At 37.2% G+C, this 26096-nt stretch overlaps 1 protein-coding gene across 7 annotated transcripts in view; it reads right to left on the bottom strand.

The window, feature by feature from the left end:
• NEBL (nebulette) overlaps positions 1–26096 on the bottom strand; it is a 277747-nt gene that overhangs the window by 120312 nt on the left and 131339 nt on the right. For all 7 annotated transcript variants that reach the window (XM_068934608.1, XM_068934611.1, XM_068934605.1 and 4 more), the window contains 3 exons: positions 24573–24631; positions 24406–24488; positions 23469–23697 (listed from right to left, as the gene is read on the bottom strand). In XM_068934608.1, coding sequence (XP_068790709.1) covers positions 23469–23517 — 49 coding nt within the window. In that variant the 5' untranslated portion in view covers positions 23518–23697; positions 24406–24488; positions 24573–24631. The remainder of the gene's footprint in view (positions 1–23468; positions 23698–24405; positions 24489–24572; positions 24632–26096) is intronic.

Below are 26096 nucleotides of genomic sequence, written 5' to 3'. Positions count from 1 at the left end.
AAACATGACTTGCATTATGCAACAGTTAGAGGAAACAGTGATAGTGCCAGCCAGCAGGGATATTAGAGGCATTCTCTGACTGCGCAGAAAACAAAAGCCTGATGCCTACTTCTGATTCCTGCTCACAAAAAAAACAATAAAATTCCAGCCACTACCATGAGAAATATATTTTATTTTTACTGATCTCTAAGAAAGAATGTTTTATGTTATGGACGAAATGCAGCAGATGCCTCAGTGTTTGCCACGGATTCTATACAAATATTGCCTTTATGTTTTCTATGGGAAAATTTATATCAGTTTGAGCAATTAAATTGGTAACAGAGGGTCAGTACAACCAACTATTGTCACTGCAGCAGTTATAAGCACAGGGAGCAACTCAGTACACTGATTCTTAAACCACTTCCTCTCTCTTCACAGAGATTTTAATTGCACACATTCAATACTTATGCATCCATTTATTCTGAATGCTAATCTTTTGAAAATCAGAACTCATACTACAAAAAACACATTTGATGAAAAGGTAATTTACATGAAAATGCCAAAAGGCATATACAAAGTGGTAATTCATATACCAAAACAAAATTATGAAGTCTCTGCAAAATGAATTTCATCCATTACCTATATAAAACCAGATTATAATAGGACAATTTTTCTCAGTAGTGAAACACGCTGAAATTGCTGCATAACAACTTTCATTTAAGAAGCCTAATACAGTGCCTATATTATCTCATATACCATGTTTGAACTGACCAATTTAACAATGAAATTCTTCGTGTTTTTATTCTTTACTATAACTGGCTCATAAAAAAGTCCAGGCAAGAACAATGTAAATGTAGTCTTTGGCAATGTAGTCTTTTAATTTCCATCTTTACCCCTTAAAGACATGAAAAACATTCATCCTTTATTCTGTTGTCTATTGTCTCCCTTATTTTCACCATTCATGAAAAGGAAAACAAAGGCAGATACTTCTACCTAAACTTTACCTTCTTCTTATAACTGTGGTTTTAAAAAGTCAGCTAGAAAAATTGAAGTGGTACCTGACAATAATAGGGAAGACTCCAATACTAAAGGCAAGCTGAACATAGGCATAAATTAAAGGATGTAACATAATGAAGCCAATATTTGAATACTCTTGACTTTACCAGAGGCTTCTTCTGCAACTTCAAGCAGTCAGTAAACATCTGTGATTATATTTTTTTTCTGAATATAATTGAGAATTGTTCTGAAAACTTATTTACATCTTTAAAGCACTTAGAAATCCTTAATGAAGTTGCTACAGAGGACAATTTTCTCCTAAGTGACCTACCTCTTACTCTTGCTTGCCTCTGACTCCGCTGCCTGAAGAACTCTAGTCTAAAACACCTGTACAGCTCTATATTCCCTGTAGCCATAAGGTTTCACTGATGTGTTTATCATGCCCACTACAAAGCAGTGATTTGAAAGCCATGAAGCCCTTTGAAGTTGCAGAAATTTCCAAAACGGAAAGTTTGCTCTGTTACTTTGGGGTGCTTTCAGTGCATATATAGGAGTACTGAAATTTCACGCTGGGGTCAGATTTTTTCCTACATGAGTGAGAGGGGCAGGAGAAAGGCCACTCATTTCCAGTCACTATAAAACTCTCACGGCTTCTTCCACGGGACATACCTATAGATGGAGACAGTCCCTATGAAGCAGGCAACACATTTTTCAAACAGCCTATGTACAGAACAATAAAAAAGGCCCAGATCATATTTCAGGAGATTTTGCCAAGTAACATAGGTAAAAGGACTCACTTCTTTCAATCGGAATTAAATATACACATAGTGATGCATCTTACCTTTGTCACAGCTTGAACCAAAATTCTCAAGGCACTAAAATAATTTCTCACAACATCAGGATAAAGGATGAGCAGTAAGGATGGAGGAGCATCAATGGCTGAAAACTTTTTATTGTTATTCTTCGCCACTTATCGCTCCCAGCCTCTTATAAAAAGGGACCGGACCATCTTCAGCCTCACCTTTGCTGAAACCTTTGCCACATGCACAGCCACTGCTCTAGTTTACACTGAATTAAAAACGGATTTAATTAGATCAGCTAAACCTTTTGTGTGGGGGCTCTTAAATCACCTTAAGCAGTATGAGAAGTACTTTTGCTACCCACATCCATTAGCTTCTTAGCTTCTTATTAAAATACTAAAAATATTAGAGTGAAGTTTCATAACTCACTTAAACTGATTCAGAACTTCACTGCAACCTTTAAGAGCAATTTTGTCCTCTCCCCCTCCTGGGGCACACATTCCTTCCCCTGCTTTGCACTAGCCTTAGCAGTTGGCAGACACATGGCTAGCCAGGTTCAGTTTCCCACACAACTCACAAGTGCAACTTCCAGCACAGATGGATGGGAACAAGTCTGGCACCGTTAGGGGAAAGAGTGGGAGCACTTCTTTCAACAGTAACATAATTTTAGATCAGCTCAGAATGCCCGTCAAACCGCTGCCTGAAACGCATCCTTGTCAACCATCAGCCTTGTCCGCACACAATGACCGCCATGGAGTCATAAATGTTTCACTTCTACAGATTTTGATTTTTGCCATCCCTAACTCCTGGCAAGTGTAGGTAAACGTTCCTGAAGCTACCTGATCCCTAACAGTTTGAGCAGTACCCCTGCTAAGCTGTTTAGCTCAGAGAAATATAAGCATTACTTAAACCTAGGGAGGAAAAGTTTATCATCTTTAGTCTTGATGACATATGCTTTATTTCTAACTTCAAATCGTCTTCCAGCCACTAGATCTTCTTACTTTCTTCATCCATATATTTTGTTCAATATATCGCCAATCAGATAGCCTCTTTCTTCACAAGATTTTTCAAAATCATGAACCAGTTACACTTTCAGCATTTTACTCAACAAATAAAAAGACCAAATCTCTGAGAATTAAAAAACTTGCTTTAGATCAACCTGCAAGCGTTTCCTCAAACCTTCTCTAGTTTGCTGGGAGATTTTTTTAAGTATAGGCATCAGAATTGAAACTACTGCTTCTATAGAGGAATATTAATACCAGAGAGAGATAATGACAGCTATTTACACCTATAAGGATTGTATTAACTCTTCTGGTCCCTGCATAAGCAGCTCATGTCTATCTTACATAACATTTTACTTTTTTTTTTTTTTAAGCACATGTCAACTCACATTCAAACATCATAGTGTTAGCTTCTATATTTGTTTGTTCATCCACTGACTTTGCTGAGGGAAATGTATAGCCTGAATAACCTAAGTGCTGAAAAAAATAAAAAGGTGTACTAAAAAGTAGGGGGTACCAGGGAATTACGAGAGAGAGTGGTATTTCACAGTAATCTGCTCTCTTAGCCTGCTTTGCTTATACAGGAAAGATAAAATAATATGATATTTACATAACAGCACATCACAGAAAAATCCAGCTGATTTGAATCTCTCTATTCTTTGCTTTATTTTGCAATTTCTTTGCTTTATTCATTTATTTTAGTCAAAATTATAACCAATATGCATCATTTGGAACTCTACAAGTATACTACTTAATAAAAAATAACAACTTTCCCATTTACAATAAAAAAAACTAATTTCAGCTCAGCTGCTGTTACAGTGGTTAGAATACTTAGCGTCTATGAATATGTTAAAAATGAATTAGAAAGTCAACAGGAAACCTGATCTGCACAAAAATATATGCTTACCAATCACAGTAATGAGGTTGAGCGTGGTAATCACTTTGATCAGCACTTTCTTAACCTTTGTTCATTTTCAGACCCTACAGTTCTCTCAAGTCTGCTGGGTTCACTGAAGGTGCCCTAAGAAACTGTAATTCTTGGACATCACGGACACTGTTAGTCTTTGTGCAAGCCCGTCCTGTTGCATTATACTTTACTTAAGTCTTGCACAGTCAGCAGAACTTGAAAAGAGAAAGTCAATTATTTATGTGCTGAAAGACCCAGCATAGTCTATGTAGGAAGGACATTATAGCACATAATTCTCCAGTTCTCTCTGGCCTTGCAGTCATCAAAGAGTCTAAATAAATGAAAGTAAAGCATAAACATTGGCAAGAGGAGCAGGTGGGACAGTTTAAAGACTAGAGGAGAAGATTGTTAGGAACGCTCTTGGAAAAAAATTACAATTCTTCCGGAGTCCAAAAGAGTGATAGGAAGTCAGACATCAAGTCTGACTTCCTGTATACCGCAAGCCACAGTAAGGTGTGGAGAAGACACACAGAAAAGCTCTAACAGACTCCAAAGAACAATATAGCCATAGAAATAGGATGGGATACCAGGATGGTGCAACTCCTTTGCTTCCAGTAAGGAAGGGGTTATCTCTTCATCAAGCAGATAAATACCTTTTTTTGCAGCTTGCTTGCGTATCACTGCATAGCACAACATTGCATGTTGCTCTCCAGCACCCTCCACTGAACTCAAAACTTTGTATCAGGTCAAAAAAAAAAAAATCAGTCTGAGGATGGTAAGCAGTTTGGAAAAAAAAGAGAAGCTAAGACCATTCTGCAGAAAAAGTGAAAATGCCTCAAGTCCTTTCACACATGCATGGGAGAAAACATCTCCAGGCCATGTCACCTCTAGATATAACCAACCTCTTAAACACTAAAGAATGCAACAATAATAACAATAAAAGAATACATCCAACAGGAGAAAATGCTATTTTGCACCATGAAAGAAACTGAAAATTAAAACCAGGGCTCTGAAGATCAGATTTCAGCACGGACATAATCTTAGAGAGGTGAAAGTAGGATGAATCTTATAAGGGGTCCTCTCCAGGACAGATCGACAAAGATGAAAGATAGGAATATTCCAAATCTAAAACAAAAATGACAGCAAAATCATCCTGCTTGATACGAACATCCACACTGAAGATCTTCTTCCGTAAGTGTCATAATGATATCTAATCCTAAGAAAAAAAGGGACTTACCATGTCCCCAGATAAACTGCATGTTACTATCTTTAGAAGCTACAGTTTATTTAAATTCAAATCAATCAAAATTCCAGCTACAACACCTTGTCATATCTCTGTCAGGAATGCTGTCAAGTCCCAGATTTTCTGGTATCTTTTCTTTGGGTAAATATCGATACTAAATACAAAAGCCATTTCTTTTTCATAGCTATCTAAATAGTTGGTACTCCAACAGTTCAACATTATTTTTCCAATCCCTAAAATCATTTCTCTTGTCCTCCCTTGAATTCTATCCAGTTTTTTGAAAGCCGTCTCAACATGTGGACACAATATTCTAGCATCAGTCATGATTCCACGCAACCACTTGTAAAGACACTCTCAACCTTCTACCTGCCATTGTGCTTATGTACCTCCAAGGACCATGTTAGCTTGTTTGCCCCAGCACTACAAAGAGAGAAGCAATTCACTAGAATGAAGTCTATATTCTTCTGTTTCTCAAAACCAGCTCTAACCCTGTGAGAGGTATCATTTGCCTTCCAGGTTCGCAAACCTACTATTTGACATTTGACTTTTAAAAATAAATATTATTGGACTCTGACTAATCCATCTGGAATCTGAAATTACTCTGTAATGGTACTTCTTAAAAGATCACAATCTTTTCTCTTATTTGTTGTATTACTTATCTTTGGATCTGCAAAATTTACCAGCGAAGATCTTATCTCGCTGTCTGGAATACTAACAAAAACAGTTAGGAGTTTGATCAAGGACTAGCCCTTGGGGAAACCATTAAAAACATCGCCATTTGAGATACTCCTTCAGAAACAACTATATCTTGAAATCTGCCAGTTAGCCATCTAACATATGCCTTGCTAATCACAGACGACAAATGCGTTTTAAACAAATTGTTATGTGGTCCAGCATCAAATACCTTGAGGAAACAGAGGACTGCTCTGCTCAAAATATAATGTAACTTTCTCCTATTTATAACTTTAAAAAAGCTAAATTCCAGCTGTAAAATAAGGGCACAGTGATTTCAAATATGAATTCAATATGCAAAAGGCTAAAAAGACAAACTGGAAAGGATCAGGTTAGAAGCTGGATTCCATTGACTTGAAATAAAACTACATTGGCAGAACTTATCTTGGTCAGAGCTAAAAGCTGCATCTTTGAGTGATCCTTTATTTTAAAAGCCTTGTTATTTTTAATTCTGTGAGCCATTTAAAATGAACTCTTTTGCCTTTCTATAGCCTTTGTATTTTAGCTAGTAACTTATATTCATCATCAATTTCTTTCCATCTTTTATATAAACGTTTTACATTCTATATAATTTTATAAAAATATTATATATATATATGTTTTATCACTACTTCTCTATTAAGTAAGAATTTAAGAGTGTCTAGTACTGGCTCAGACCATCTGGCCTAGTGTTCTTTATCCAAGAATGGCTGTAGGCATTACTAGGAAGCAGTAAAAACAGGGTAAACATACATGATACTTCCCCCCCTTACAGTCTCCTGGATTCCAACTGTTTACAGTCTGGGCTATTTTCTGAGCCTGGTGCAGTTTTTTCTTACTCCACAGTGGATTTTTCTTCTAAATGCTCGTCCAGTCCTTGAAAAAAATCTCTTAATTTTTAACTCATATCATCTTCCAACAAAAAAAAAAACCTGTCATTTAACATGCTCCATGAAGAAAAACCTGCTTCATTAACAGGCTTCATTTGTTGCTTCCTAGTTCTTATACTGGGAGAGACAGTGTCATGCATGGTTTCCAACTTCTCTGTGACACTCATGATTTTGTAGATTTTTGTAAGCCTTAAGCAATTTCTTTCCAGGCTGAAGACCACTAAAGTGGACTCACACGTTCTTCCTATGGGAGTAACTTCATACTTCTGATCATCCTTGATGCCTTTGCTTTTTTTTTTTTTTTTTTTTTAACATGCAATGGACCAGAACTAAAAACATTATTTAAACTATTGGTGAATAAGAGATTTCTAGAGAGGTATAATAAAGCTTTCTCTTTTGTTTTATATTGCTTTGTTATTTCTTTCTAATGTTTGATTTGCTTTTTTGGCTGCTGTTGAGCACTGAGACAATGTTTTCACAAAAGTAGCTCATGAGTGGTAATGGTCAGCTCATAGGCCATTATTTTATACATGAGGCTATTCACATACCTTTATCTGTGCTTTTGATTTCATTTTCCATTTCATTGTCCAGTCACTCACTCTCATAAGGTCTTTCTGTAGCTCTTCATATTCTGTTCTTACCATGCCTTGAATAACTTAATATTATCACAAACTTGCGTCAGTCACTTCTTATTCCCTTTAACTGGTTCTTTATGACTATCACCTCTTAACCAAGACTGATTCTGCCTACTGTACTTTTGCATGTCACATTTATATTACAATATGGTTACATTTATTTCATGCTTCAGTTAATTGCTTTAAGCTTTGTAAATAGGGCTTTTTAATACAGTGCTGCCTGGAATCATGGTCTGCTCACACATAAGAAGCATGATCAAATCATAGCCACAATAACTGCTGCTTTTTAGATGACTAATTAACTTCTCTGCTCTATCAGAGCAAAGCCTGATAGCGAGTTACCCATGTTGACTAAGGGACTGTTTTAAGTAACTGTCACCTACTATATTTAGAAACTCTCTTAATATAGGGAAAGAGTAATCTAGCTTTTAAAATCTGTTTCCAACGAGTTATATAGCTTCCAAGTATCCAAAACCTTTCTTAATGAACATTTTCTTAATACTTAAGAATCTATCTTAGTGTTTGAATTTTAGTATTAAAACTTTTTCTTACTATTAGCCATGAAAAATAGAAGTTACAAGTTACTCTGGAACTTTCTTAAACATACACTTTTACAGAATGTAATACTTGTGCACCTTTTTCATCAATGACTAGTCTACCTTGAACGATCTTGTAAGAAGGAAACTGAGTAAAAGTGACAGAAGTATGCAGATAGTTACTGTGGAATAGTTAATGAAGGATATTTTGTTCATGCAACCTTTCTGCAAAACCTTACATATATGCACTTTCACTGAGTAGTCTCAATGAGCTTACGTAGTGGTTATTTGTGTGCACAAATATTGATGTGAGGGTCTACTGTAAAATAACATGAACAATAGCACTGCTTTTTAAAAAAATAATACAGACTTTTCACTACCCGGAAATCTCGCACACTATCAATATTTTTATTTTTAATGTACATTTTCAAAGTAAAGCTTCTGGGCAGAACTCTCCTCTCAGTTCTGCAAAGCAGAATTCATCTGTGATATTGTGCTTTTCATATACAAAAGAGTTGCTTATAAAAGTTTAGAGTAAAAAGCCTTACAAGAATTAAATGATGATTTATGTTTTTTAATTGTTTTTAAAGATAGAACAGCCTGTCGCCACACTCACACTTTTATCAATAACATTAAAAGTAGCCTTAATAAAAATAAGTTAACACTCCCTCAAGCAGGTCCCCACAAAGCACTAACACAGAGAAAAACATCTTTATTAGCTAACATAACATTTTCATGATAGAATTCCAGCAAAATTTAACGAATGAAGACTGAGCCAGAAAATTCAGGAAAGAAAAAGAAGTGAGTATTTAAAAGCCTTGATTTCCTTTATGCTGACTTGAGAGAATTTCTAACCAACCTGCCAAAGCTACAGATGTACGAGGGGGAAGTGTGGAAGGCATCTGTGTAGGAAAGCATATACAAAGCAGAGATGTTGGCAAAACCCCGTGCAAGAACAAGACCTTCAGGATACTAAAAGGAAATTTAATTAAAAAGAGCAAGGAGTCTTTCTAAACCATCATTTTAATAAGGAATGACTCTGAACCTTGCTTTTAGATAGAAAATGAATACAATCAAGGAAATATAGACCTATATAAAAAAAAAAAAAGCGAGTGAAAGGAAAAAAGGAAAAAAGACTGACTATTGCTATCCATGTGGCAGCCGACTTTAAAAAGGACTATCATTACAGCAAAAGGAAAACTAAACAAATATTTAAAATGAGCAATTAACTTAAGAAGGGACCACATCGACCAAACCAAAGCAAAAAATGTTGAATGTCTATTTGGCATCAAGGTTAACTGTTGCAAAGAAAGATTAAATAACTCTTAGTACAGTGCTATTATTATACCATCCAAAAGTCATATTTGAAAATTTCTTTTAGCAAACAGCAAAGCATTATTTTATTCACCTACAGAGCTCAGGCCTCACTGTTTGCATTCAGAGAGCTATTATCTACAGGGGACCATAAATTGTCAAGGTCATTTGTAGCGGTGACTCTAACATAAATAAACTTTGCTTAGCAATTAAAAATATGTCTGCTCATAGACAAGTGAGGTTTCCCTAACTGCATTTGATTAAAATGAACCATGCTTTCCACCATCAGGTTTGATATCACTTTAGTACTATACAAATGCAACAGTCCTTATGTATCAACACAGTAAAACTTCTGAAAAATATAAAAATGTTAACAATATTCTGTAGTTCATTTTAGGAGTATTGTGCCAGATTATACCTAAAGCAGAAGACAGACAGACTTAAAACACTATGGGTCCACTGCAGCAGAATCCTACCATGATCCTTAAAAAGTAATGATTTGTTAAACAAACGCAGCACATGAAACAGCGAGGCCCAGTTTAGCAGAGAGTCACAATGCATTACAAGATAAAGACAACCAAAAACACTGACAGGATGTCCCCTCATTTTTAGGTTTGCCTAAAAGCTAACAGTTTTCCCTTGATGCCACAATCTATTGGCAGGGCATTTGGAGCTGGCCACTCAAACCCACCAAGGGGTCTGGTCTCATGTACTCCAATGACTAGAAGTCTCTGAAAAAAATATGCAGATTTTTAACTGTTTTGTTAATCCAAGACGAGAATATAATTGTGCCTCTAAATCTTCTGGTAAATTTGTAATGAAAAGAACAAGAGGACATGAGACGAATCCCATTCTGAGAAACATGCTCCACCTCAATGAGACGCTAACAGATAGCGTCAGGAGAATGTGACCATCTGCTGAGCTGGCAGAGGACTCGCCGAAGTAGAAGATGAGGTCAGGTCAGTCTCAGGAAAGTCAGTACACCTTGCTGGCCCAAAACTGGCCAAAGGTGTGTATAATCCAGGTCTCTCCAGGAAGTTAAACCCCTTGCCTCCAGCTGCAGAGAAGAATCACATGCCATCTCGTCCGTTGTTGGGATAGAGTCTGAAACCTCCATATTAAGACTTGGAGCCTCCTTGGTTTACAAATACTAATGCAGCATGTAAAGTCACAGCTGATGTTTCAAATTCAAGTGCCAACCATTCATTCTGCTTATGAAGTTATGCCAATTTAACTGTTTACGCAGTAGGACTGAATAAGATGCTCAGCACACTGCTCTCCTCTAAAACTGATAGGTTTGATACAATTTTCATGTATATAAAATTTTATATAAAACCAGATTTAAGGCATTTCACACAGGTGCAAGATATGTTCAAGCTTTTCAGGCAAAGTAAGGACCCAAACCTGAATTCCCCTATGGCTCTAAGCAACTGAACGCTACCTATTCTGATTCCTCTCTCCTTCCCTTTCTCCTCCTCCCTGCCTCCTCTAACTTTTCACGAAAGCTAGGTCTGCAAAATCAAACACTTCCAATGGGAGACATATAGGCAGAACAGAGATATAACAACCCACGTCTTAAATCAGTGCTCCAGCCAACAAAGAACAACGTCTTCTGAGCATAAGTAAAGAGATTGTCCTAGTTTCTTTTATGAAAAACTTTGAAAGGCATCTAATTTCTGCCATTGCCATCACAGCAAAAACATTTGTGAAATTTCAATATTTTTCAAAGAAAAAATTTCCAGGAAGCTCTTACTGTAGCCGGTCAAATGTGAGAACTATGTCCATGTCTATAGTTATATAGCCATTAGCTTAATTATCAATAATGATAGTAATAATTTTAACAAGGTCTGTCACTTTGAAGTTTTGTACTGCTGCACATATATTACTGGGTTTTCAAAACAGGTAAATACAATTATCTGCACTTTACAGAAAGCTACATGAAACCAAGAGACAAGGAATTTTTCCAAAGTTTTATCGCTTTTTTTTCAATATTCATGTCTTATTTAGAGTAAAGGACTATAAATCCTTGTAATAAAAATCTTTCCATTGATATTTTTTATATTTAGCTGTATTTCCAACATGCAGTTTGTTATTTATGCAATACACTCCTAAGCCACTGAAATTCTGCAATGTCTAAAACATAACACCTGTTACTGAAGTTTAAAAAAAAAAAAAAAGCGTATACATCTAAACCTACTATAAAACCTTCGTCAATCCACCTTGCAGAATTGGAAAAGAGACAATATTGCTGAATTATTTTGGGGTTTTTTAGCATACATGTCTTTCAAAAAAGTCTTTAACTTCACAAATGAATCATTACAAATGATCAGAGAAAATTAGAACAAAATTAGAACTAACAGACAGTTAAGAAATAGTGGAACCTTACCAGTTTCAATTCATACAAAACTCTGTTTTCCTACTTAGCACACATATACTCTGGTCTCAAGAAGCTGAGCTCCCTAAATTTCCACTTAGAACAATAAACTTTACAGCATGCCCAAATTCCAGAAATTTGAGCCAAGAATACAGAAGTGAAAGAGGAGTAGCCTGATCGGATACTCTTCCTTCTCAAAAACAAAGGGCAACACGATCTGGATGTCATCTTACCCTAAAAACGTTACTCATGCCATTTTGCAGTATTTTAATTCCAGCAAAATACCTGTAGCAGATATAGCATCACATCTGCAAAAGTACTTCTACCTGAATAACCTTTTTTATTGGGGGAACATACAGAACTATTGGTCTCCCAATTTAAGTTACCTGTGTCCCAGCTGTGATTTATCTGGACTCCAGCAAAGAAAAACTCACTGAGGAGTTCTAACATAATTTGAGCCTTGCTCAGACTATAGCATTATAAACCTAGTGGCTCCCAAGACGTTTAGGACTTTATGGGACAAAACAGTAACTTAAACGCCTCATGGAAGCAGGCAGATGTACAATGCACATAGACCATACAGCATTATGCATTCCTAAAGTCTGTGTCAAACCCTGGAATCTCCTGGAGTTCACTTCTTGCCCATGAACTGTTCTCCAAAATTCACAGGTTTCACGTGAAAACAAAACCAAAGATTTTTAGCTTTTCTGGTAACCTGAAAAATTGATTAAAAATAAAGCCTAAGTCTACAGAGAGCCTAAAAAAAGACAGATGAACTACTGGTTAATCTCCATCAGCACATTATGGATCCCACAGTTATGAAGATATCAAAATCTGGCCCTTGTTTCCTGTGGAATTTTGCACTAGCTGAAACAAAAAGCACATTTAACATTTTGTTCTCCTCTCACACTCTCACTATACTTCCTTTACAGATTTTCCTACAGCATTTGCTCAGTTTAACTCAGCATTTCCCCTGCTATCTTCTACTTAGGTAAGCAACAAAAGTTGTAAGGTAGGGCAAGAAAGGGTAAGAGTAAGAGAGAGAAGGCGTCTCAGTAGGCTGTGCTGCATGAGCTCAGCAAGGGAAGTAAGCTGCTGAAAAGGTTTATACTTCTTTTGCACAAGGCAAGGTGCAAGGTTGGAGAATTTTGTTCTGATCCAGCAGTGCTGGTGGAAAAGTTGGTGGGGACAGGGCTGCTAGAGAGAAAAATGAAAAGCCTGTTACTGAAAAGAGCCAGTAACCGACTTGGTATTGAGCAATAGCTGTGCAGACCGGGAAGATGAGAGTGAAGAAAATTTCATAAAGGTGGAATTTATTAAAGCTACAGCCAAACCTAAAGGCTTTTATCACAGAAATTGGTTCCAATGAACTCCCAACTCTGCTACCCCATCTATAACTTCACATGGAAATTCTCATGTAATTGTCAAGTACAGTTACATAACAGTATTGTGGAAAATAAGTTTTACCTGTTACTTGGGAGAGCAGGTGTAGGTTAACTTTTAGGAACAAAACTCAAAGACCACAAACAGGCAGGCTTAGATCATCATATTTAAGAAATTCCTTTAAGATATCCAGCTCTAAGAACTGAATCCTAAAAGATAACTTTAATTACCAAAATATAGCAATGCTAATAACAGTAAAAACAGTAAGAGAAGCAGAGAGATTTTCAGGTGTGATAATTTTTTCCTGCAAAGAGAAGATATTATTTCAACTTAGTTTTGGACAATTTTGAGAAAGAAGAGCTGGTCAAGAAAATAAAGTACTAACTAGTCATCAGTGTGTTCAGGTTAAATTAGATGGAAAGAAAAACAAAAGCAGATAGCAACTTCATTTGCTTTTATTTCCAATGGAGTACACTGTGAGAAATTAAGGAAATTGGATAGTAAAATCAGCTGAATGGATGAGCCTAGTAATTTGAATTTAGAAGAGCTTTGGAATTTCTCTGAGTCATTAAAAGTATAAATTTTCTAGAACCTCCATCTCAAGTAAAGTAAAAATATTTTTAAAAAAAACTAACAACACTTCAAAAGGGATATTAGGAAAAATAAACGAGATTAGAAGAGGAACACAGAAGGCAAAAAATGTATCTTGGAGAATAGAAGGTGAAGGGACACGGTTACTGTTACAAAATTGAGTTAGGTATTATGAGTATATGAAAATAAAAAGACAGGATTGTGACTAGAAATAAGAGTTTGGAAATAAAATTGAGTATGAAATGGAATTAAAATGCACGTTTTTATGTGCCCAAATTGGTAGAACCTGAAAGTAATCATCCAAGAGCACCACATAAGCCCCCAGCATTTTGAAATCACAAATCTGGCAATAAGGGTTATTAATCAATCTGTCAAATCAAGCATGGCATCAACAGTGAAGAACTGAAAAAGAATAAGGTTTATATATTAAGCTAGAAAGGATGGAGATTGAAGCAAAAATTGCAAATTAAAAGACAGTCAGGAGATCAACTGATTACACAAATAATTCAGTGAGCTGTGCTGATAGAAGAATAATATTCAAGGGCTCCCAAGGGGAACTACCTCAAGGGTCTTATTGGGATTAATTTTATTAAATAACTTCATTAATGAGGTATGGTAAAGAACATAATATTCTCTAGGAAAACTGACCAAGCTCAGAGGTCTGGAGTAATAGCATGAGATTTAATACTACTTAACGCAAAAACATTTAGAGAACTTCTGCTGTAAGATGGAAGCTTAATAACCAGAAAGAACAGAAGAGGAGGAATATTTGTATGACTGAGTCAAAGACTGATGTTTGTGGGCCACCGAAATGGCCTTGAAGAAAAGCAAATACAATCCTAAAATGGATCAGGTGAGGTATTCTTAAAATTTCACTCACAGCAGTGCGTAAAACTTTGGTCCCCTGTGCTTAAAAGAGATGAGTTCCCACAAGAACAGGCAGAGGAGGGCCTTTGTAGAACAGAGAGACTTTTGCAAGGGCAGATGAAAACTGCTAGCTTGTTCAGCATCATAAAACAAAGTCTGAGAATGACATTTCACTCTAAATATATCAGGGAGTTAGATGTGCCATGTAAGCTAAAAGACAGTGCTGGCACATGAACAAATAGGCATAGCTCTGCCATGAAGAAATTTATTGTGGAAATCGGAATGAGGCTTTTAACCTCCCAGAACTCAAGTTATGAAACAGTCTTCAAAAAGAAAGTGGTTAAAGCCCTGATTAGATTAATATGGAGCTTGACAAGTTTGTTTAGAAGTTTATATGACATGCCTGTCCACAAGAGAGAGGACTAGATCTGATGACTCAGGACACCCAGCCTTGTACTATTTCCTATGTTCCCAATTTACCTCTAACAAAATTTGCACATGTAAGTAACAACAACCAGCAGCCACACCACTCAGCTCTGCTATGATTTTCATTATAACCTTAGATAGTTTCTCCAAAGGCCCTCAGCATCATTTATTCCCTTTGTATAGAAAAGGAAATAGAAGTGGTGCAGTTTGCCAAGGGTAATAGAGCATACCACCAGCAAAGTTAGGAATAAGGAGCAGATTTCCCACACCCACATGTAGCGAGCTGTATTGCACTTAGTGCCTCCCCGCATTGGTCCATGCACTAAATCACGTCTAAAAGAAATCGTCTGACAAAGAAGAAACACCTAAGGTAACACCTGGTTAGACCCTGAAGGCCAAAACTCTTACTGCTTTCAAGACTAGGCTCAAAAAAATGTATGACAAGATTTCTATGATGTAGTGCCAACAACAGCTGGGAACCTGACTCAGTGACCCTTCCAATGCTATCTGCCTACCTGAAATGAGTTGAAGTGCTCGTTAAAAAGGAAACGCTTCCCAAAAGCCCTCTCTTCTACCAAGCCAGGCCTTGAAATCTGATAAGAAATAGAACTGAGCAAACTGACTAGTTTCTATGCTGTACCTGTTTCAGAGCAGAAACCATCACTGAGCAGGATATGCAGGTGAATGAATGCCAGATCCACAGGATGCACTTTAATAGCAAGCTTTATTAATTTAACATAGGTGGACTGCGTGTGTTCAGCTCTCACCCCTCTCTTTTCATTCAGTATCAGTGTCAGAAAAGGTCATGTTGCAAAATATAAACAAATTACTAACATGCAGCAGATTTCCTTAGACTGCCCGAGTTGCTCTGTTGTTCTGGACCATAGGATTATCCTTTCCTACAGATACAAGCCTACCAGCTTAGTCTAAGTCTCATTTATACCTTTGAGACATATTCTGCTCCCAAGTCTCATTCATACCTCTCAGATATTTTAACATATCGCTCCTGAAGTAGTGGCAATGAACATGGTCACGCTTTTGGCCCTCTGACTTCCCTCCTGTATCCCACATACATACATACACACACAGAGGCACTGATACCTATTTTCTGCAAATCCAGACCAAATGGTCATGGCAAAGTCAGTTCCCACATCCGATAGGTGAAGGACGTCATCCCTCAAAAGTGCAGGCCCAGTATATCAGATATGATTATGTGATCACCACCCCACTCAGTCCTAAAGTTATCTTAATTATCTACTGTTAACATTTTTGAGGCTGTATCAGTTCCAGCCTGACTCACTGTCACCAAGCTTCCCTGTCTGGAGTCTCTGACAAAGCTAATTTTGCACATGGCCAGAACCACCTAATCAATCCATGTCTTTCTAAATCCTAATGGAGCACCTGCACATCAGGACATGAATCTTCCCCCTGACATTCTCCACAAACATAAATTACAAGTTTAGTGCACAGTCCAGACAAGTCTCAGTGACCCCTTGACAGGGCAAACAGAGGTCATGCAACAATGTGATTTTCAGCATCCAGTACTTCCACCCTTCTACCTTCTGAGTTTTAAAGCCTTTAGCTGCAGTTGGTATCACTCCCCACTACCACAGGAATGTAACTTTAAAGTGATAACTAGTTCCTAAGTATAACATCAGCTACGTTTCCATTAGCAAGTATTGTAGCATAAAAGAAGCAGATCTGTAGAATGAAACAGTTAGAGCTGAGGACATAAAGTCCATATTATACAGTAGGGGAAGTAGACATGTGCTAGCTCTAGTCTGGTGCAATGGACTGGATATGCTTTAGTGGCTGAAGTGCATCATTCAGTTTCATTTCATCTGGAATTAATCCACTTTGTATGCTCCAAAACAGTCCTGCAATACCAAGCAAAATGTGGTAGGTAGGGATGATTAGGACATTCAGTTCAAAAGCACACCCTCGTCAAAGCTAAAATGCTACTGTGGCCCCGATCATCTTGAGCAATGCCTGGAGAGTCAATTGCCATGGCCATGCAAGAACAGTGGTAGTAACTGTCTGCTTTAAAAGGCTTTGGATGCCTTTAGATATCCAGCAGCCTCACCTCCCCTCAGCCTCACTATGGCTTGGCTGGTTTCTGAGTATCTTAATGACAATGGTATTTGCTCCTTGCATAAACAATACCACCATTAAAATCTACATAGGTAAGGAATAACTGTCATATCCTCACTCCCCTTGCATGTCAGTCATCTCTTCAAAAGATTGCCATTTAAGGCTCAGGAAGGTTTTCTAGTCTGTAATAGGCCAGGAAGGCAATGTCATGAATGAAAGATGTCATGAATGAAGCCATCTGATATGGGTGAGGGAGGAGGGCCAAATGTACAATAAGCCTTTTTAACGCTAAACTCTGTAAATTCCAACCAGCTATGAGTAAACAAGGAAGCAACAGATTGGTCACTGTTTGGCAGGGCTGAGCCACAGCTGTGGCTAGAAATGGCATCAAATCCTGAGCTAAGAAAGCTAGGTCTCATCGATGACACCATCAGGTCACTGGCACCGCTCAGTGATGCATGCATGGGGAGATGTCTATGAAACACAGTCCTCTTCTTGCCAGGCTTCTTCCAGCTTCCTGCTGTCTGCGTTCCAGAGCCTTCCTGACCCTGCCCGTGCATTTGGGCCACAATGGTTAATATTTCCTGAAGGATTTAACTTCCATGAACTTGACCAATCATTCTTTGAATGTATTTTATACTTCTGGACTCACTGCCTCCTATATTAATGAGTTCAAAGTTTAATTATATGCCAGATGAAAAAATATTTGTTTCCTTTTTAAAACATGCTGCCTGATAATTACACTCAATGCTCTTAGTTCTTGCCTTATAAGAAATAATGAATAACCACCTTCACTCTTCCTTCTTCTATGCCACCTGTGATTTTGTAGACTTATTCCACTCAGTCATTTCTTTCAAACTTAAAGTTCAATTCTTTTTTGTGTCTTCTCAGTATCTGCTCTACCCCTTTTTCTAGATAGGCTGGTCATTTTATCACTAATATATCAATATTGTCAGAACTTTCCATAATTTTCTGCCATGACGTTCAGCTTTGATTATTCTGCTTAATTTCTCATTACCACCAAGCTTTTTGAACCTTGCATCCACTTCATTTCTATTTGAAAGAAACCCAACTGGTACCTGGACTTCTCTGTTCAAGATAGAGTGCCTGCTATTACCTATGCCAGAAACACGCACCACACATAACATAACGTTAAATAAAAGGCAATGTCAAACAAACGAACTCATTCCATGCCTGCTGCCCTTGCCCTCATCATACCTACACTTCTCCCAGCAAAGTCAAAGAAACACACTGACCATTTCCCTTGTGCTCACAGCACTGCAGACAAGGGCAGCCTGACCACCCTGGAGCAGATCTCCCTACTGAGCAGGCAAGAACGCATGAGAGATGATATGCAGGCTCCTTCCCAGGTCCTCTGATTCCTCCATTCTCCATCAGTGGTGGCTGGGGAAGCAGCACTACTGAAGTGGCTTCAGCTCTGCAACACAACTCTAGGCAAGATCCTTCAAGAGAAAAGGCAACTCAAAGTGTCTGAATCTAGCCTTTCTCCCACAAGCTGAGAACAGCAGGCAGTGGGATCCCTGCTCAGCATTGATACAGTGAGACACAGCCCTGAAAAAACCTAGACTTTACCCTGAGGCAGCCTCTGGGTTTTATCACAGGACCCCGACAAGCTAATTCTCCTCTTCCCCAAAGACCAGCTCTGTTGTGCCAAAACCCAGGCCAGTCACACTATCCTACTCAGCCACTTACCTACTATTCTGGAAACTGGTAACAGCTATCCTATTCTGCCAAATCCTGTAAAAATCGGTTAATGCCAACAAGTCATACACTCTGGAATATATTTCTCTTCTTAAACCTGGAAAAAGGCTGGACAGGCCAAATGGATAAGGGTTTTGATTTACACCACCACTCTATAGTGAAAAAAGAGGGGAGCAGATAGAAAACAGGAGCAGCAGGAGTGAGACTCAGGAAGCCACATAGGTTCCAGAAAGGCCAAAAATAGTCTTATTAACAGAGAAAAGACAGGAGATAAAGACATTAACTCAAGGTTAATCTGAAAAAATACTTTAGATTTTCATTAGACTATTGTGATTGCTAACAGTAAAATTATGTTGGCTCAGGCCAGAGAAGGAACCTTTCAAATAAAGTACAGAAACACTTGTGTAACTAAATCATTATTTGAATAATACTGAGATCAGAAAGGGTTAGAAAGCAATATTTGTGTCACTCTAATCTGCTATCTGGAAAAGTAAACTCTTATCCTCCAACATCTTTGTTGACACAAGCAGAAATGTCATAATGAAAACTTTTGCTACTTGCCGTCTTCTGTTAGAACAGTTAAAAAGTTTAATCATTTGACTTAATACAGTGCTGGCTTGTCACCACTAACGTAGCCACTGACAAACTACGGAAATCACAGACACATGTGTTAACATGCAAAAAAAAAAAAAAAAAAAAAAAAGACTGAGTGCCACAAAGGACCACATAACCCTGCTGTCAAGGTCAATGAAGTCTGTGAGCATTTTAGGGGTGAGACATTCACATCTCCAGGGATCAAAATTAAAGATGATAGTAGTTTTAAAAGAAGCAGAGCATCTTGTTCTTCAGCAGGAAGTTTACTGCCTAAGATGCTGCCCTGGCAACTGACACACTGTATGAAAACATCCGATACGACAGAGTCAAAAGATGAAATGATGAGAGGGTAGTGGACGACGAAGGAAGAAAGGAAATTAGAAATCACCTTTTTCGTGCAAGCACTTAACTATTCAAGAATCTCTGAAGTTCCTAACTCTTGGTTCTCAACCTTCTGGCTAATTGATTTTTATTCCTTCTAAAAACATCATTTTAATTAGCTCCCAAGTTGAGCTACTATGAAAAGAGTTTTCATTTTCTTTTTACTATATATAAAGCCCACTGGCTTCAAAAATATGCATTCATTAAAAATAATGAGTGATTTTGATATTACTTAAATATATTCAAGTGACATAGGGAAAAAAGTATTTTTTTTATTTTTAATCATGATTTAGTTGCTTATTACCACGACATAAAAAGCCGTACGTTTAAATATCAGAAATATTCCAGGTTGATTAAGTTTTAAAAATTACTGAAGAACATTTACTCAAACACTAGCATTTAATAAGAGTCAAATCCTTTAGTCAGACTACAGATTGGTGCTTATAGTAGTTGCCACAAAATACTTTTTAGTTATCTTTACTATGGCTGACATGCTTTTATTCTGTAAATTACAATATGAAGAAGCATGACTACATTCAATACTGCAGCAACAACAAATGCACAAATGCGAAAATAGCACAACTGTCAATTCTTTGCATAGATTAATTTAGCTGTTTTAGCCTCCAATTAGGATGTTCAGAGTTTTTAGCAAATACCTAAGATTTTCCTTCATTATCTATAACACATGCTCTTCTTGACAGGAGAAGGTAATTAGCAAGGATTAAAAAACAAGTCCGTGACACATTATGCTGTCCATTCAAAGTAGTTCTTAAATTACTGGTGTCCCTCACATATGCCTTGCCTTACAATTGATATGAATGTTCTATCACAAACAGAAGCTGGAACTAATAAGGTGGAAACTTTATCTTTTTCTTTCATGTCTCCTAACTAGATTTTTTTTTCATTTGAACCAGAAAAAAAAACAAAAGCCATTCCTCCAGATTAGACTTGTTCTGACCATTGGGAAATAGACCACACTCTGCTGAATTAAAGTGTATCTCATGCAAAGTATCCCATCAACCCAAATACAGATTTAACAGAATCAGCTTAAAATTTACTAGTGCCAGTGATAAATGAATGCAGTGCCTTTGGTTCTGGAGTTGAATGATGCTGTTCTAATGTAAGGCAAATAAATGTCTCAATTATTTCTCTGTAACGCTTAGCTTTGTTCTTTTTTAAAGAGAAGCATAGATAGGACATGTCTATCAAAATATTTAGGTTATTATTTGATTCAACTCCACTTAAAGTCTACAGTTTTGCAACTAATTTACAATTAGCCTTCATTTCGCATGCATGAGTTGACCCACTTACACAATGCAGTAAATCCATGCCTGTGGGGATTTTTCTAGATGGCTTGTTTTACATCCACCACACAATTCATTTTGTATTGTCAATACAGTGAGCAAGGCTACAGACATCCTGTCAAAATTATTTATTTAAATTAGAAGCAGAAAGAGTGTACTATTCCCTGTGGAACTTCACTGAAAATTTTCTGGAACTCTGAAATGTATTTTAACATCATAAAAACTCTACAAATTTTGTAATCCACTAATTTCACATCAAAGCAGTAACTCAGAAGAAAATAAGCAAGCTTTACAGTAATCTCCTCTATAAACTTATAAAAAGACTTCTGAAATATTAGATAAATCATAACAAAGCATTATCATTCATCTTATGTTTGATAAAGTGGAGAGAAAAGCGGTTTTCTAACCTAGCCTATAAAATAAAGCCAGATGGATTAACACAGTTTAAGAGGCACCTGCATAGGTGCCACATCTGCTTGCTTCAGCAACTGGAGATCCATTCAACCTAAAATACTTCCTCTTACATCTTTGAGGATAGTTTCAGATTCAGATTTCTAAGGGTACTTTTGAGGTCACTTTCCCTGTTCATTGGGGAGCTGCTGAAAGGGGGAGCCTTCCTCAATCATAACTTGCCCCAAGGTCATCCGTCAATTCCAAAGCTGCTATTCAAGTCCAAATATACTCGCATCTGACAGAAAAGCATTTCCATTTCAGCCAATTTGCTGATGTGGAGTTTCTCTCACATATTTGTAGCTTACCAGAAGTTCAATATGAATTTGGGTTTAATGCTCTACAGACTTTTTCTTACCTGAGTGCCTGTCTGAATTTGCACATCTAAGTACTGGATGTAATAGCTCAAGCTACTCACTGATGCCCATTATAAATACCTATTTCTAATGCTAACAGTTCTTCCAAAAAAAGTTGCCTCCCTTGGGCAGAGTTTTTTTCCTCCATTTTTCAATGGTAAAATGCTTCTGCTCTTTCAGGTGAAGAGTTGCACATGTTTCCGTCTGTTGTTATAAAAGAAACAATCTTATAACAATGTCACTGAGACATTCTAGTGCTTTTCCTGCTCTGGAACAGGAAGCCAATCTTCAGGAGGTGAGGAATGTCACCATGCTAAGGATATCTGTTTTGCTGCCCTCATGGAATATTACCTAATCTAGTTGAGTTATATGCTGCTGCAAAATGGAAGTCTACCTGTTCAGCAGAATTCTTCCTGTAGTTGAATTCAACTGAATTATTCAATCCCATCAGCACTGACATGGTATGACATAATGACCGTAATCAGCATCTGACATTTCAAAGAGTATCCTTCATCTCGGCATTTCAGGGTCTAAAAAATATTGTTTCTTCACAGGTTTTGGGCACTATTGTAGCACATATCACAGAGATTAAGAAAAGGAGACGAAGAAAGAGAAATCTTTAAGATCTGAGCAGAGGGAATGAGAAACAGAAGAGCGCGTAGGAGACACACAGAGGTACCTGCAGTAATGGGGGTGAAACGTAAAGTAAATGGAACAAATGTGGGAAACTGTGAATAAGACCAGAGGAAAGCAGAACAGGAAAAAGAAGAGGAGAGAGCAACAGGCAATAGCCTGCCATCGTATAATTCAAGACTTTTTACTGAACACGTAGGTAAAGAATTCATACATGCAGGGGCAAATTTAACACTAGTTTGCTAACTTTTGCGTATTACTTTCATTGTGATCCATTAATGAACTACTTTTTTTTTTTTTTTAAAGTAGAATACACATTGAGGTTTGAAATGCATTCTCAAAGATTTCTAGCTGCTCACTCAGTTCAAGTTCTATCTAAAATATCACTTACATTTCCTTAGACTCATCATTCCTTAACCATGTGTCCAGCCTTTTTACAAATTTCTGAAAGCTGTACAGTATAAGAAAGCTGTATCTGTTTGCAAAAAATACTCATGGTCACTGCAAATTAATATGATACTTCTGCTAAGTCATTTCTAAAGCCTGTATTAGGACTCTGCACTCACAGGCATAATTATTTCTGCTTACTCACTATGAAAAGTATAGTGAATATCCTTTTAACTTCATTATAGAAGTATTAGAAAGCTAAAAGATATGAAGCTTCTCAGAATCTGCATTTGTATGACTCTGTATAAAGGGAGACTAAAAACAAAACCTAAAAATGGAACTAGGTTGGAAATGACTCCGTGCATGCGTGCTCAGTGCACAGGAGCACACAGGACCTCCACCATGTTACAGAGATCCACCTGCATTAACAGTAGAAATGACACATTCCACCTCCTAGCTTGCAACCATAAAAAATGCTATTGAATTCAACTGATAGATGCTTTATTGCATGAGTTATATGTGGCATATCTGAAACGCAGCCCTGTGGAATTAAGCCTGCAGCATACAATAACAAACAGATCTTGGAGCTGCGGTTCATGTTAAACTGCCAGAGGAACCAATGAGAGCAGAAGGCAGTCAGTGTACTGAGCCTTCAACATCTGCTACATGCATGCAGCAGTTCTTAAACTGGTCAGCAAGTGCTATTCTTTTTATGTTAAAAGACATAATTGTCATATATCATTAAATGCATATCTAAAAAATGACGTAGCAACAAAAAACCATGTTTAGGAATATAAAGACATTCACATAAAGCGTGAATCACTCCAGAAGCAGTGAAAATCCTAATATTAAGTTCAATAATATAAGCTCTTTAGGTATGCAATTTTACATGCTTACCCAGTCTCTCCATGGATGTGCCGTGGTTGGCTTTGTGAAACGCAGACATTCATGTTGCTGTCAGTTTTTCTTGTTCCCTTTCATGCTATTCTTCTCCTTCACTTGAATTCAACGGGGCAGGGAGGAAATCCCTTAGAAACAAGTATCTGCAGGCTTTATGCTGCGAATCCTACAAAAGGAGCTCCAGGCCTTGTTGTTAACATCTTCTCCTGCCAATTTTCTCTACAATCTGTTTTGGCAAATTGAGAGCGCAGTTTATCTTTGAGCAAATAAACAGGTTGAACAACCGTGCCAATAACTTCCAAACATGGGCTATGGCTCAATATGTGTTAGGGCCAGTTTCTAATTTCAGATGTGCAGATGTGCACAAGTACAGTAGCCATATGCTTTTTTCCCTCCTTTAACTGCTACATGAAGACATGCTTGTATCGCATCTGATATAGTACCCCGTTCCTTATCCTTTGTGTCTTTTTCCATAAAACAGGTTTTAGTTCATTCACATCAAGGGGGAAGTCCTGTCCTCCACTGCTTCCCTTGAAGCAATATTAATTTAACTGGAGGCAGACTGTAACTTTCATTCTTTTCTAAAAAACTCCATTTGGTCCTGACACTTCTATCATGCCTCAAAATAAACTCCATTAGTCTGGTTTAAGTCTTCACAGGTCAGTTTGCTGGTGGTAAAATAGCAATTGAAATCCAACCAACCCTCTTTCAACTCTCTCTCCTCCTGTTCCTCCACTATCTTTTTTCCTTGCAAGCTTTGTATTATTGATAGCATAAAAGTTTCTTTAATATATGAAGAAAGAGTCAAGAGTGCTGTAACATTCATGTATGCTGCAGAACTTAATATCAAGACAAAAGACAACATTTGCTAAAGATCCCTAATAGATAACAATGATAGATGTTATTTATCTTCATCAAAAATAGCTACACTTACCCCTTCAATAAAGTTGTTACAATTTTGTTTCAAATAGGATCTTTGAGAAGTTTCTAATACTTCAAGGTGAAATCAAAGCAAAACTGAAAATTAAATATATACGTTAGTACTTTTCTATTTTACTATATATGAAAAGTAGAACTACTTTAAAATTATAGAGTGCTTACCTTTCAACGTCTTGAAACCTTAATTAGATCCTTAGTCCATGATGTGTACTGTTTATCTGCTAAATACAGAAACTACTCTGTGTAGAATGCATTTCTATAATACAGGAGTTTTTTAATTAGATTCAAGTTGTGGCCTATGCAGAATTATTTTCTATGATGCAATGCAACAAATCAATCAATTATTTTAAGGGAAGCATAAGTGAAATGCAACTTTCTCTATCATGCAAATTTTAAAATTTCACTTTACCATTCAAGATTAATTATTTCTAATAGGATCCATGACTGGAAATCTGTGTCAGCTACATACCTCAAGAAAACAAATGTGTGTTATTAAGATTAGATAGTTAGGTATGAAGAGACAGGAACTATACGTCCAACCACAGAAAAAAAGAAAATTTAAAAAAGAAATACTTTTCACATTAAAAAAAAAGTCTTGATCTGAAAAGGCAGGTAAAAATGCTTGATTCAGGAGCCAGGCAGTATCATAAATTATGCAGACAGGTCTTCCGCTAGAAGAGAAACCCCCTTGTCCCCCTCAAAAATAAAGAAGAAAATATTCTTCCCATCTCACAAAACTTATTGAATTTGTTCTTATTTTGCCAATTCCAAAAACCGACAAACCCAACATATTTTGACCAAGGGAGAGTTTGCAAGCAGCTGTGTTACACTATCTGATATTCTGATGTTGAGGGTCTTCAGTTTCCAAAGATCAATACTGTAGGCCTACTGCAGAGCACTCCTCTCCATCTCTCCTGACAGAGCAGCTCCATGTCTAAAGTATCACGTATTCATTAGAGCACTGCTTGCTTCATCTCCCTGACGTGTTCCAGAACTCCTCCACACAAAGAATTCCTCTTGCTCTAAAATGCTGTGTAGGTCATGTAGGTCATGAGAGGACCCAATTGCAGTCCCTGGTCTGAATAAAAATACATCTGACTAAAACCAGGGACTCACTGAAGTTTTCCAGATCCCAAGTGGAAGTCTTAATGGCTGTGCTTTTTGCCACCCTGAAAGATAAGCCCTTCTTTCTCACAAACCAGAAATTTCAGTTAGCCCCTGCGTTAACTTAAGATACGAGCTATATATATATAAATACATATTGTATAATATGTATGTATATCTATAGATATATATGAGAAACATACTAAGTTCCTGTCCCATCTACTCACAGGATCATTGGCACCACTCTTAAATTAACTGCTCTCATTGTCCAGGGCTCCAGACAATGACTCCCCCCAGTTTTTCACCTCAAAGACCAGCTCTGGACACCAACATCTTAACCAGTGAAGGTTTCAGCAAGAATGGTACATCTTCACTAGTATGATAAACTGCTATTTTTCAGTGACATATTTTTCAAAAACATCGCAACTTCGAAAATATTTGTTTCTTTCAGGTAACTAAACTCCAGCGTTTTCTTTTGATCCTACTTGCTCCAGGTCTCTCTAATGGCATGCAATTCTTTTATCACTATACTGAATGATTCAAAAAATTTCACAAAATAATCTATGGAGACAAGTTCTAGCA

Source organism: Struthio camelus, chromosome 2, assembly GCF_040807025.1.
Source record: "Struthio camelus isolate bStrCam1 chromosome 2, bStrCam1.hap1, whole genome shotgun sequence".
Taxonomy (NCBI): Eukaryota; Metazoa; Chordata; class Aves; order Struthioniformes; family Struthionidae; genus Struthio; species Struthio camelus.
Note: the sequence above shows the minus strand (reverse complement) of the source record. Positions and strands in the feature narration are given on the sequence as shown.